The 13,469-nt window shown below is 36.1% G+C and overlaps 1 protein-coding gene across 1 annotated transcript in view; it reads left to right on the forward strand.

Annotated features, from left to right (window-relative positions):
* The first annotated feature begins 225 nt into the window (after positions 1 to 225).
* UBE2K (ubiquitin-conjugating enzyme E2K) overlaps positions 226 to 13,469 on the forward strand; it is a 22,799-nt gene continuing 9,555 nt past the window's right edge. The window contains exons 1-4 of the mRNA XM_010135349.1: positions 226 to 246; positions 2,698 to 2,791; positions 7,952 to 8,010; positions 10,519 to 10,601. Of these exons, the coding sequence (XP_010133651.1) occupies positions 226 to 246; positions 2,698 to 2,791; positions 7,952 to 8,010; positions 10,519 to 10,601 (257 nt within the window). The remainder of the gene's footprint in view (positions 247 to 2,697; positions 2,792 to 7,951; positions 8,011 to 10,518; positions 10,602 to 13,469) is intronic.

A 13,469-nucleotide genomic window follows, 5' to 3' on the forward strand; every position in this document is an offset into this window, starting at 1 on the left:
GGGCACTGAAGAAAAGTAAAATGTTAAGTAGAAAACTAATCAAGCTGCAGCATGGGTTAACCGTAGATTGTAACACTGAAATTCATCCCTTTTGCTATTGTTTCTCTCCTCAAGATGGCAAGTTACGGATTTACTTGCAAAGAACAAGAACTGCTGTCAACCTGGTGAAGTCAGCAGCTTACTAGTTGACAAAGGGAGAGCAGGAGAACCTGAATAGACCTTAGAATGACTGCATTACCAGAGCAGGTAGTTTTGCTGACTCATTTATTTTCTTGGTTATTTAAACAGATGTGCTGCTTCGTGACCTAAGGGGTAATGTGCAGCGGCAGTACCTCAGAAAGCACAGTGCAGTTGCTGAAGAGGACAAAAACTTCCACAGGCAACCTTGCTGAGACCCTGTCACTTGTTCTGAGCCTCATGTGAACTGCCATGGAAGGAGGCAAATTTGATCTTAGGTTATGCTGGTTGTGATGTCTCTTGAGTGACTGCAGCAGTGTTTGTGGCATTGAGTCAGACTTCATCTAAATTCATTTGTGTGGAGCTGGGTAGGTGATCATGGGATGTAGAGTAGAGAAATTAAAAATCAGTGTGGTGAGATTAAAATTTCAGCTTGTTTAGAGCAAAATTAAGGCTGAAAAGGGAAATTGGTATAAATACTATATATTATTTTGCAAGGGGAATAAATACTAGAGATGCAAAGATGCTTACTGAAGCTGGGAAACAGTGGTGTCACAGGTGGGTGTAAGTAGATGATACCTTCACCTAAACTGTAGTTTAGAAAGCTTTTAACAATTGTGAGTTGTGGAATGAACTGCCAGTTGGAATAGCAAGAGCTATTAAACTTAAAAGGGAGCTTGGAAAGCTTGCAAGAGGAATGTGTTGCTTATGATTGAATTTGAACTCAGAGGGAGTTTCTTACGGTGCCTGGCTGTTGGGGAGGGCTGTCTTATTGGGACAGTCTGTCTTGCTGCTTGGTATTATGGAAACAAAGCTTTGAAAGAAAACTATTTTGATTACTCACTGGTCAGGCAACTTATATGGACAGTAGCAGGAAAGAAAATTAATCTAAAGAATTTTTGAAAACACCTTCATCACTTGTATTTATAACTTCTTTTCTCTGATGTCTTAGCTAAGGTAATGAGAGACAATACAGGGTCTGATGCTGAGCATAAAACATAGTTTATAGATATAAATCAGTAAACCAGAACCGTTACATGTAGTCTCGATTTGGCTTTTGATTTTGGAGGTGCATAGTGTGTTCTTAGTTTGTAGCATGGTTGAATCTTTGTTTTTTGAAGTGCAGTATTTGGCCTCACTTATACAGTTACAGGGACTGTCTTACTTGTGTGGGTTGAAGGGATTTTACACAAGTTTTAAAGACAAATGTGTGTAACTAGAGATACAAAAAGCTCCCAGATTGCCATGATATTTATTAGTGAAGCTTTTAATTAGGATTTTTTACATGGTGAAACTTAAACCTTGCTTTTTCTTTATCTGTGAACATCTCTGCTCAAAAGAGCACCTTCTTTGCAGGGGGGATGGTACTGAATCTATAGAACATTTACAGGATGGAAATAGAGGTAATCTCCCAGCTGTTGTTCAGCAAATTCTGCATCCTTAATAGTACACATCATTGGTAGGTCCAAGAACCAGTTGATGAACCATCAGCTTCATGTGACTTAACTCTTCTGTCATAGCTGTCAGCAGCCAGGTGTATTCTGAGGGAGAAGTGCAGCTGCACAAGGGCTTTTTGGCATATAACTAGTTGGAACAGTTTTAAAGGATCTGGAAAGATGATATGACGGGGTTTTGGGGGGGAAAAAACCCCCCATGGGATTCAGGAAATCTGTATTGCAGACACTGAGTGTGGTATACAGAAGTAGCAGAATGGTCAAACCATTACTTAACTCTACCAATTACTTAACTCTAAAACCTTCATGGAATAGCTTTTAAAAGGAGATTCTGCTTTGCATCCCACAAAGAAAGTTACCAGCTGGAAGAGTTGCATGAATTTCACTAACACTGCTCTCTGGACTTGGGAAGCAAATTAAATGGAGTAAGTAGCTCTGGCTGAACGCTTCTGAGAGTCAGTTTCTAGAAAACATATGTTTTTTTCAGTATCAAAATACACTGTTTATTTTATAGGCAAGTTGATACTGGGTGTGAAAATGTTAAGGAGGTGACAGTGAAATTCAAGTATATAAATACATGGTATCTCGCACCTAAATATTAAACATGGTCTGAAGCAAGACTACAGTATTCTGTTTAGATCACTGTGTTTAAAATTAGCGAGCACTCCATTTGGGGAACTCTTTCTGCATTCCAGTGAAAGTGACAATCATGTCTATTAATGAAATTGCTTTAAACAAGAAAAACATTGTGTAACTTGGTCAATTTAATTTTATAGTTTAAGATATGTAGAATTGATTTGAAAGATTGTGGTCTTTTCATGGTCAACTTAAATATAACTTTAGATATTGCTGTGTTGCTTTGCTTATGGTAGTGGTAACATAAATAGTATTGAAATTTCTAATGCTTCACAAATAGTCTATTTTTAATGAAGCAGGATTCCAACTGGAAGATAGATTTAGCTTACTACAAAAATATTATTCTGAAGATTTAAAATACCATATTTTGGGGAAAATCCGTTTGTTACATGCTTACTTATGACTCTTTGTTTCTCTGTTTATTTTTAAGACCAGCAAAAATCAAATAAAAGTAGATCTTGTAGATGAGAATTTTACAGAATTAAGAGGAGAAATAGCAGGACCTCCGGACACACCATATGAAGGCAAGTAATGTTTTTGTGTATACAATCATTGTACAATTCACATGTCTTGAGATGCTTTGTTTGTAAAATTAATTTACAGATTAAAAAGTCAAACCGCATGTTTTTAAAGTAGATGTTTTTTTTTAAATACAAATCTTAAGTTCAATTCAACTTCTGTGTTGCGTAAAGTCATCTGTTTACAGTAGGATAGACTATCCCATATCGAAGTTTAATTTACAGGTATAAGCTGTGCAGTGTAATTGGTATAATTCTGTCTTCTAGTTGTTTGTTTACTGTCTCAACAGTTTAAGCTCCTTAGCCATGAAGCATCAAGAAACTGAGCTTCGAATCTAATGTAACTGTACGTATATTTCTGTGATACAATGCAGTGGCTATTCAAAAACATTGCATTTTTCAAGAAGAGATGCCATTGCAAGTTAAATTCGGGATTAATCTTGGGCATCTGTGGGTCCCAATACTTAATTTATATTAGAGTAGGGGACCCCATGTTAGAACTTCAAGTCTATAGCTCTCTTCAGTAATTGCATCTTACTGACTTCCTTATTTATTAAAACTGGTATCCGTAATTGTGTATTTCTTTAGTCTCGACAAAGTAAGATCACTTACATACATTTAGAAGCTTTAACAGAAGCTCATATAGCGTAATTCATCAGAGATACTAAATTACTCAATAGTGCTGATACTTGTAAACTTTCTGTTTGTATATAATGTATATGGAGCTGGCAGACACACCTTCTATTAAAGTTCCTTGATGATAAATAAGGATTTTTGCTTTAAGTTTTTTATTTTAATTTTTTGTTACTTTTAAATGGTGCTTTATTACATTTTTCCATAACAGGTATATACTTGGTATGAATTAGAACTTGCAGTGAAAATGTCTCAAGGAATGTTACAAGCAAATAAACTATTTTGTTTAAAACAATTTTCCAAGTTTTCAGTTGCTCTACTTGCTCCATGCCTTGGAGCTGAGTAGTGAGACCAGACACATGCTGTTCATCATTATTTTGAAAAATAAATTCTTAATAAGTGAGAAAAATATCTAAAGATTGCTGTGTAGGTGTATAGGCACTCAAAAGCGTTAGTTGCTACTGATGAAGATCTGTTGTTGCGCCTTCACTGAGGAGGACATTCCTTGTATTTGCTTCTCTGGCCTTGGAACTGCTGGCACACCAGCACTGAACTTAAGCAAGGAGGGAATCTTCCCAGTGCCCTCTCAGCTCGCTGGGACCCAGGGCAGATAAAGAATGAGGAAACAGCCTAACAGAGTTTGACACTGGAGAATATTGGCCAGAAGTAGGTGGTGTCAGAAGCTGAGGAGAAAGGAAATGAGCCTGGAGGGGAGAGAGTAGAAAAGTCCCCTCCAGAACTTCAGTCTCAGAGTTCCTCTGCTATCCAGCAAGTAATGGCAGTTCCCTCCCTCCCTTCCTCCCTGTGTCTCTGTCCTCATCTCCTCAGTGTTTGGTTGACAGAAGATAATGTTTGAAAAGAAGATAATTTCTTTTGGTTGTAATGTTTGGCATCAACTTAAAAGGAGAACTGTGCTGTGGGCCCAAAATACATAGTTGTGCTGGTGACCTATTTGGAAGTGGATTGTTCTGTTTAGTGTAATAGTTCTTTTGTAAATGCAGTTGGTCTTGTAAAGCCAAATCATATACAGATGTTAACATGTTGGAAATTTAAATAATTGAGTACCAGGAAACATCTGAATGGTGGGGGAGGGTGTTGTTTTGGGGGTTTTTGGTGTTTGGTTTTTTCCCATCCAAACAGAATTAATCCTCTTCAGGTGAGTTGGTTTGTCATAGCTTGCCTTTTTTCACTCCAGGTCAGCGTTACCTCTGCTTATAAAATTGACCTTTTTCTGAGAATGTATTGAGAGTTATTTGAAATGAAAGATATATTAATGTGTCACAAAATGTAAAAAAAAAAAAATACATAGCGGTTCATGAAAGGGGTACAAAAAAAAAAAAGATTTGAATGCCTGTCTGCAGAACTGGGTTCTGTGTGGTGCTGGATAGTTCAGCTATACCAAAATTTCAAAAGCTGAGCACAGCGTATTCCCATAGCCAGTGTATGCATTATAAATGAAAATCAGCAATATGTGTTTAATGCGGAATTTGTTGATAATGAAATGGATGCATACATCCTTACGTACATATGAGTACATTTAATGGTAAGGATGTAGTAAATAAGACTTGAGGGTGGGCTAAAACTATTATGTATTCTGATTATGGCAGGGATCTCATGGAAAAGGAATGGGATCGTATGCATACTTTAATCTAGAAGGCATATGCACCAAAGACCAAAATGAAAGATAACCATCAGCCCAATTTCTGGCATTTCCTGACACTTGAGTAATTTATTTTGGAATGTTAATATTTCTGCAGCATAGTTTTTTGCATTTATTCCCTTAGGTAATTATGAAGAGCTTTCAGTTTGTGTAGTTTACATTTTATGACTAACACAGTAATGCGTGCTGCATAATTACTGACTAATCTCTTTGCTATAGCCTGCACAATGACACAGCAAGAAGTGCTTTGTGAAGAAAAGCTAAGTATTGCAGTAGTTCAGGTCATACAGTTAGTTGCATGATACAGGAGGGAGTCCTAGGGCCATTGTGAAGTGAAAGAGCTGTAATATTTGTTGTTGACCACAGGTGGTGGATATCTGAAAACAAAACGCTACTGCAAAACTCTTCTACAGGTGAATGCTATCTATTGTTGATGACTTTTAGAGCTTTTATTTTTCTGTCAGTGTCAACTCATATTTATTAATTATCAGAAGACTGCAAGACACAACTTCCCATTGAAACATGTTTGCATCCCATGTTAAAACATCTCCTTTTGGAGAGAGAACCTTTGAAAGTCTAGATTAATGGCTGCTGGGTCTTACTTGATTCAAGAGCTTTTCAATAGATAGGCTGGTTTTGTGGTGGGGTTTTGGGGTTTTTTTTTTGTTTGCCTTTTTATTTTTAACAATGTGCAAGTATGGCATTAATTTTTTCAAGGCAAATTTGCATGTGAGCCACAGTAAGTGGAAAATCTGTAACAGTGATTTTTCTTGAAAAACACCTTAAAACTTGCTCTAACTCCATTGTGAGACACATGCTCCAGTAGTACCAAAGGAATATCCGGCCATTACTGTTTAATTCGCTCTCAAGTATTAAAAAGCTACAAAAGTGCCATACGTATGTATACGCTTTTAAAAAAAGAAATCTACAGAAATTTTGGCATGCAGAACTTGAATGTTAGTCACTTGCATTTTAAAAGTAGCATTACAGAAATTAATGACCAAATTTCTTCAGTTTGTCTTCAAGCCTGTATTTTAAACTGTAAACTTGAGTGCACAACAACAATACTGTATAAATAACCAACTCATTAGTTCCTGCAGTTTTAAAATTTTTTGGACTTGGTGGAGAAAATTGATGTCTGAATAGCCTGTGATGCAGAAAGCTGTAATAGTCTGCCTTTTAAAGGCAAGTTTTAATGGTAAGCAGAAGAAATAGTAATACCTAAAGGAATTAACCTACAGAATGGTGTGGCAGTAAAATCATAGAGGGACTGGTGAATTTTGCAAGAACAGTATAATTGTTCTGTTTCTTAGGAAAAAATCGTTGCTGAATTATGCTTCAACTCAGGCAAAAGGAAAAGCAAACTTATTTAATTGTAAGCGGCTGATGTATGTGTCTTGAAAAATTTTTGTCCTGTGCTGTCCTTTAAGCAGACCAGCGATCAACTTAAACGTTAACTATTATAATTTTATATTTATAGACCTTTCTTCTGATGTATTTTCTGTTAAATATTCTTAAGTTATGGTAGTATTAAGTAAGAAAAAACAACTGTAGAAAGTAAAATACCAACCTGGTATTAACCGGTTTCAGTTATAGTATATTAGACTGAATTACATTTTAAAAGTGAGAGGTGGTAGTAGCTACTAACATGCATTTTGGCACAGATGGGAAGATGCCACAGACTATAAGCGTTCAGAGTATTCCTTTGAGATTTTCTTCATGCATGTGAATCTTGCTGCCTGTATTGAGACTACTTGAGAACTAGTTTTGTATAGAGTAGTTCACAACAGAGTAAATCACTCTTGAAATCCCGAATGAAATGGATCACAGATACTTAAACTGTAATTCAAGGAAATTTATATGTTGTAACAAAGTGTATTGAGGGGAAGGAAAAGGTTTTTCTGAAAAAACAGCAGTAGAATGAGGGGAAAAATTCCAAGTGAAGAGAAATGCTTTCAGTTTCTATAAAAACTGTCTAAATTGGTATATGTGTTTTGTTATACTCTGATCTTTTTGTCATTAAACTGCTGCCTGGCAAATGATCTTCAGTGGGAAGGCAGAGGCAGTTTGAGATTATTATCAATAGTTATATCTTCTGGAACAAACTTGAATGTTAGCAAAACTGTAATTGAAGTAGACATGGGAATGATACTAGAACAGGGAGAGAAAAATGAGGCTTAGAAAAGGTGGTTCTGTCCACCAAGCTCGTACTGTCATTTATGGCTTGCTGTAATCCTGCAAATTGTATTAATGGTACTAGTGTGTCAAAGTGTTTGCAGAATTGGAATAGAAGTAAATCCTTCAGACAGTGGTGTAGAACATTGTGGAAGTAACATGGGAGCCTCCTTTATTACTTTTGTTTCTTCCCACAAAGTGTGGGAGTTTTTCATAAATGACTTAGTCAAACTTTGTTCAGTTCCAGAAAGTTTAAAATTAAATACAGTTAATTTCAACTGTGTAATTCAAAGAAAACTTTTGGCATGAGGTTTCAGAAAAGACTTAAAATGTAAAATGTCATGTTCAGCCTGAATGTTCCTGTGGCCTATCGTTTCATCTGTTTGGGGATGTTTGGTTCATATTTTGGTGTATTATACTAAAACAGTTCATTGAAATTACGGTGTTGGAAACAAGAAACTGTAGGAAAACGTAACATATTATGATTTGCATAAACCAATGTGACTTTATTAGATTGACTTTATATGCATTTATTTATAAAATACATGAAATTTAGAAGTATCTTCTAGTTAATACTTCAAGTAAATTTGAATCACTCAAACCTGTCCATTCAGAAACACAAGCTTTATTGTCATGGAAGACTAAGCTTAAGTAATGTTCTTTTGTGTTAATTTTTAACTTGTTCTTGTCTTTCAAAGGTGGGAGATATCAACTAGAGATAAAAATTCCAGAAACATATCCATTTAATCCTCCTAAGGTACTGTAAATGCTTTTTTAAATAAAATAATTTGTCTAAGATGTTGTTTTTGAGTATTCTCATTTGTTTGTTTGCATGTGTAGTCTTTGTAGCACCTATTTTCAATTTTTTCATTCTACTGTATATGAGCATTGGATCTGTAATCTTTAGGTAGAAATAATGCACAATTTATAGCTGTATCCAATCAGATGTATGCTGATTATTCCTTAAAGTAAAAACTGGCAAATTCTGGGAGAAGCTTGTGCCTTCTTACTAACCCTCATGTAAATTCTTTTTTGGCAAGATAAATACACTTTTCAGATAGCTTTACTTGATGTAGAGAGTATGGCTATCTTCTCTCCCCCTCAGTATCATTGAAGAAATACTGTAATAATTTTTTTATTACTATTATTTCTTGGACTCCTTAAGTTATACTTAAGAGAGTCTTGGGTCTAGCCTACCAAGTTTATAGTGGTAATTAAATAGTGAGGTGTACAATTGCGTGACTTGAAGAAACAGCAGAGAAATGTGATGGTTTTACTGCAACCCTGTTGAAGGAATGCATGAAAAGTGTACATGAATGAGAGATGGAAGGTGACTGTGGTGAAGTCACTCATACATTTTACGCAACTTGTTGCTCTTCCAACTTAAAAGTGCTAGAAAGACATGGTAAAGTTTGTGATTCCACTGCCCTTCGAAATCAAACTGAATAGTGTTCTCCTCAGCCGAGTGCAGCTGTAACTGTATATTCCTGTGCCCTGATTTAGTCCTCCTTCAGTGGCTTCTGATGAGTCGGCAGTCTCTTGAGTTCCTGACTCAGCTTCTTGAATGGTTTTCTGTTTGTCTAAAGGATGTCTTTGAACTAAGAATACGTCGTAGATCTTGATTATTTTCACTGTGATAAGTAGTACTGGAAAGGAACTGGGGAAGAGAAGGAACGGACAAGTACCAGTAGGTCATAGCTTCTCATCTCTTGCCCCTTGAATGACTTTTTTAAGGCTGGAGTGAAAAACACAGAAAAGTCTTAATGAAATGTCTATTGGTTTCAGTTCTTTCTTCTGCCTGTGTTCTGTGGGGAGCTAAAATAAGGAAAGCTGAAATGGGTCATAGGCACTGAAAGATGAGTCTATAGACCATGGTTTAATTGCTGCTTTAGGGCTTAGTGGCTTCCATTTCCAGAGCTTATAGACAGCTGTTAGAAGCTCAGTGCACTGTAGCATAATACTGCTTATTCTGGAGTCTCTGGTCTTGAATTGGAGGCCTTTTTGCTTGTGCCTAGCCCTGCCTTTCATCTGAAAGACTTCTTTATTTTGTGCAGAGTGTGCTTTGACAGCCATTGTTATCTGTCATTCACTGTGAGAAATTACCTAGTGTTTACATGGCTTTTTACATTTTCAGAAGTGATTGGAAGAGTTGAGCTAGTTAATAAGCAGCTCAGCTGACATGTTCTCTTATTTTCTGTCCTGGAAAGCAGAACTGTTATGGTCTTGTCTATTTATACACCATGATTGCACTGATTTTATTATAGCCCTGTATGTACAGTCTTTTGCTGTAGTGACTGACAAATAATACGTTCTCTGCACTGATTTGCTTGCAGATCAGGGGCAAAAGTGGAAAGATCTGTGCTATATGTAGAATGCTTGTCAGGAGTTTGGGGTAGAGATGAGAAACAGAGACATGGGTCAAAGTCAGTAGAAGGCAGTTAAAGTGCAGCCTGAAATAAGGTGTTTGAAGAAAATGGAGAGATTTCTAAAAGCATGTATTTATTACTTTCAGAGGCAGCTTTGGGTTTTGAGACATTTGAAAGAAAATCCTGCTTTCAACTTTCTTGGTGTATTTCTAACAAAATAAAACTGCTTCATGCTTTGAGCATGACTACATTTTTATTTCATTGTAAAAATACGGACATGATCAATGAATGAATGGTGGGAATAGATCCTTTCAACAGCAAAGCAAAATAATTGTCATCTAATTAGCGCTTTCTGCATATGGATAATGAGTCTGGATGGTTGTAGAAGTAGTAGCATCCACCAAGGAAAATTCTGTAATTCTGTAGCTACCAAGAATTTAGGTAAACATTGAGATCCAGTGCCTGTGTTAAGAGTTCAGGGACTTGTCTCACTTTAAAAGTGAGCTTTATAGCAATTACAGTGTTTGGAAGTTTTAAGTCAGTGTTTGACCATCTGCTTATGTCAAAACACTGGTACTGCTGGAGGATATTTCTAAATGGCTTTGTATGATGCAGGGATGTGCACATATGACAGTGTATGGAAAGCAGTTAGGGTTGAGTTTGTTGTCCCAAATGGGCAGTGGTCTGTTTTTGAGTAAAGCAAGGCTCTAACAAATGGTCTGGGAAACTTGAAGCCTCCTGAAATAAGTGGTATTACATGTCTTAGTTCTGTGTTTTAGCTTGATATTTCCTAAATTAGTATTTCTTTTAATGTTATTAGAAATGGTGCATTTAAAATGTTTATTTAAGATACCACATTTAATATCCATTTTTATTTTAAAAATTGTTTTGTCTTCTAGGTGCGGTTTATCACCAAAATATGGCATCCTAATATTAGCTCAGTCACTGGGGCCATTTGTTTGGACATTCTGAAAGATCAATGGTAAGATTCCGTATGGATTTAAATGTGCAAAATAAAATGTACCAGGGCCCTGAACAGGACACAGCAGCTCATGTTGCTTTTCACTTTGCATTTGTAATTTGAGATGTCCTTAAAGCTTACAGTGTAGTGTTTTGAGATGAAAAGATGCAAATGAAATGATTGGTTGCTAATTTGGGAAAGTACTAAGAAGGTATTATATGCATGGAGAGCTTTTTCAAAAAGTTTTTACACTGGCGTTAGGGTGAACCCTTCATTTTTGTTGCTATTTTGGGTGTTCTTGTAGGAATTATTTTTTTTGTTAGTTCTTTTCCATTAACAAATGCTACATATTGCCTCTTGAATTTTGTTCTTTCAGCCTCCTGAGGTTTAAGTAGAAAAAAAATGAGTCCTTCATTCTGATTCTTCTGCTTCCAAATAAAATAGTTCTGATAGAGTTAAAACAGTCTATGAAGTGAGCCCAGAATTATAAAAGGTAACAGGTCGATAATAGGAAAGAGAGAAGAGGTGGCTGACTGTCTATCCTGTCTTACAGTTATCACTGATAATACTTATGATTTGCACCTCTGTAAACCATTTGCTGGTCAGTTGCTGACTTTGATTACGTAATGTTACTGAAAAAGTTTTAATAGCCAAAATCTGTGGAATACACATATAAGTGTCCAAACTAACAGCTGAACTCAGTTGTTCGTTTGGTTTTCCAAGTGATACATTTCATGTGGTTTCAAGATCATATTCACTAGTTGTATTATGGATATGATGTCTAACATGAATGGAGTTAATCTCTGTTATTTTCCTCTGCCCCAAAAGAATAGGACTGTAATTCCTCAGCAGATAATACCAATATCTAGACCACGCAAACTTCAAATGCTTGTAACTTCAGCAACTTCATTGAGACTGCTGTTGGCCAAGCAGATGTAATTTGAGTTTGAAAGAGAAACTCCAGTGCAGAAAGCTTGAGTTGAGGGTCTTGCAGGCGATATATCCAGTATATTCATCTTTTACAGAGTGAGAAGATTATGCAAATCATGTGGCATAGGATAGCGTAAATCAGTAAAATGAAATAGTAATAATCATAAGCTGTTTTTCATTTCTGGAACTGCATGTTTTTTCTTGATGGAGCACAAGGAACACTTAATGTTCTCAGGCAGTAGAATCTTTCAACATACATGCTGTGGTACATGGTATAATTTTTCTATCAGCAAAGCCAGTGCAGTTTTGTACCTGCACCTAGTTATTCGTACCACCCTACAGTTGTACTGGAGAATAATGAGACTATAACTCTGTAAGTATAGATGACTTTAGTGATTTGAATTAGAGCATGTAAACCTGCTCTCTCAGCCAGGCTTATTTCACTCAGGACAAGGTTTCAGTAGAGGGGATACAGGAAGCCAAAAATGCTTTATTTCTTGCAGTAAAGGTGCTTGGCGTGGAACTGTATCCCAGCATCATTGATACTTTCCTGGGAAGAATTTATCCAAAGCTTTTAAGCTCAGAGTTTTGTGGTTTGGGGTTTTTTTTTCTTTCCTTACATCTTTTGGTGCTCCTTTAGGCACTATCTAGTTGCTTTACTCACACTATCAAGCTCCAGGTCTTTTAACAACTATCTTGAAGGTTAATCTTTGTACACTGAAGCCCCTAAATGCTCAAAAACGACACTTATCTAGATTATTCCCCTAGAAACTTTGAGCAAAGACAGTCATAAACAAGCTCTGTTTCTGAAGCTCCACTTCATTGACTTGTAATGCTCTGAACAGAATAATGCTCCTCTTGTTGCTGTGTTTAAATGTAAGTTTCAAATTCCAGTGCGTATCTGTGTTTTTCAGTGGGATCTGAAGGGACAGGTTTTGGGCCTGTGGGATTTAGTAGGGTTTCTTAAAGAGTTAATAAACTGATAAAATGCTTATTTATATATGATAAATACAAAAATTTTAATGTGTTTGTATAGTTTAACAAAAAGTTTCTTCCCTACTCACCCATCCCACAATAATGATTTTTCAATTCTAATGAGCATAGTTGAGAGATTCTTCTGCATATTGGCAGGAGGTTTAATCAGTTTGCGAAGTAATGTATTTAAATGATTTTTAAAATGAGTTGAATGAAATTCTTTCTCCACAGTATATGCTTGATACTAAAAGTCTTTGCAGCTGTGATTTTTTTTTTATCATGTTTTGATTTGTAAATACCTGTTATGCCAGTTTGTTTGCAAAACAGCTACTGTTTGCTGGTAGAATTAAAATAGGGATGTGATTTTTTTGTAGAAGGAATACTGTTTGTACTGATCCAAAATGACTTCTGTTATGTGGTCTCCCTTAGTGTAGCCTATATTTATCTTCCAGGCTAGTATTCTGTCTCTAAAATTTTATTTTTAGTTATAAAATATATCTAATACTGTTCATTGAAACCTGAGAACTAAATTACTTAAACTGTTCTGCATAAATCCCTTGAGCAGTGTTTATCAAGCGAACGTGTGGTGGCTGTGTGTGCGTGGCTACAAAAAACTTGTGGCTGTTGTGCTTTTGCCAGTCAAAATAAAAATTAATACTATTATTTTTTTCATTGTGGCTGTACTGGAGCATTCACACTTCAGTTTTAGTTGAGATGCAGAAATCATTACTAAAGAGATAATCCAATGTTAATAGATACATAAGCAACAGCCAGCTCATCATAATCTTCTTGGGCACCTGAAACTGCAGAGTATTTGAGGAGCACTGAGCCTCTTTTAAAGCTTTGAGAAGAATGTAGAGAATATTAATATTGTTTGAGGGGACTCTTCAGTAAGCAGGCTGTCTTTCCACCCTCTGCACTGTGTCAAAGCTGCTATTCTTTTTTTTTTTTTTCCCTAATGGTGCCCAGGCTAGGATTTCCCCT

This window comes from Buceros rhinoceros, unplaced genomic scaffold (genome assembly GCF_000710305.1).
Source record: "Buceros rhinoceros silvestris isolate BGI_N320 unplaced genomic scaffold, ASM71030v1 scaffold2454, whole genome shotgun sequence".
NCBI classification, from domain to species: domain Eukaryota; kingdom Metazoa; phylum Chordata; class Aves; order Bucerotiformes; family Bucerotidae; genus Buceros; species Buceros rhinoceros.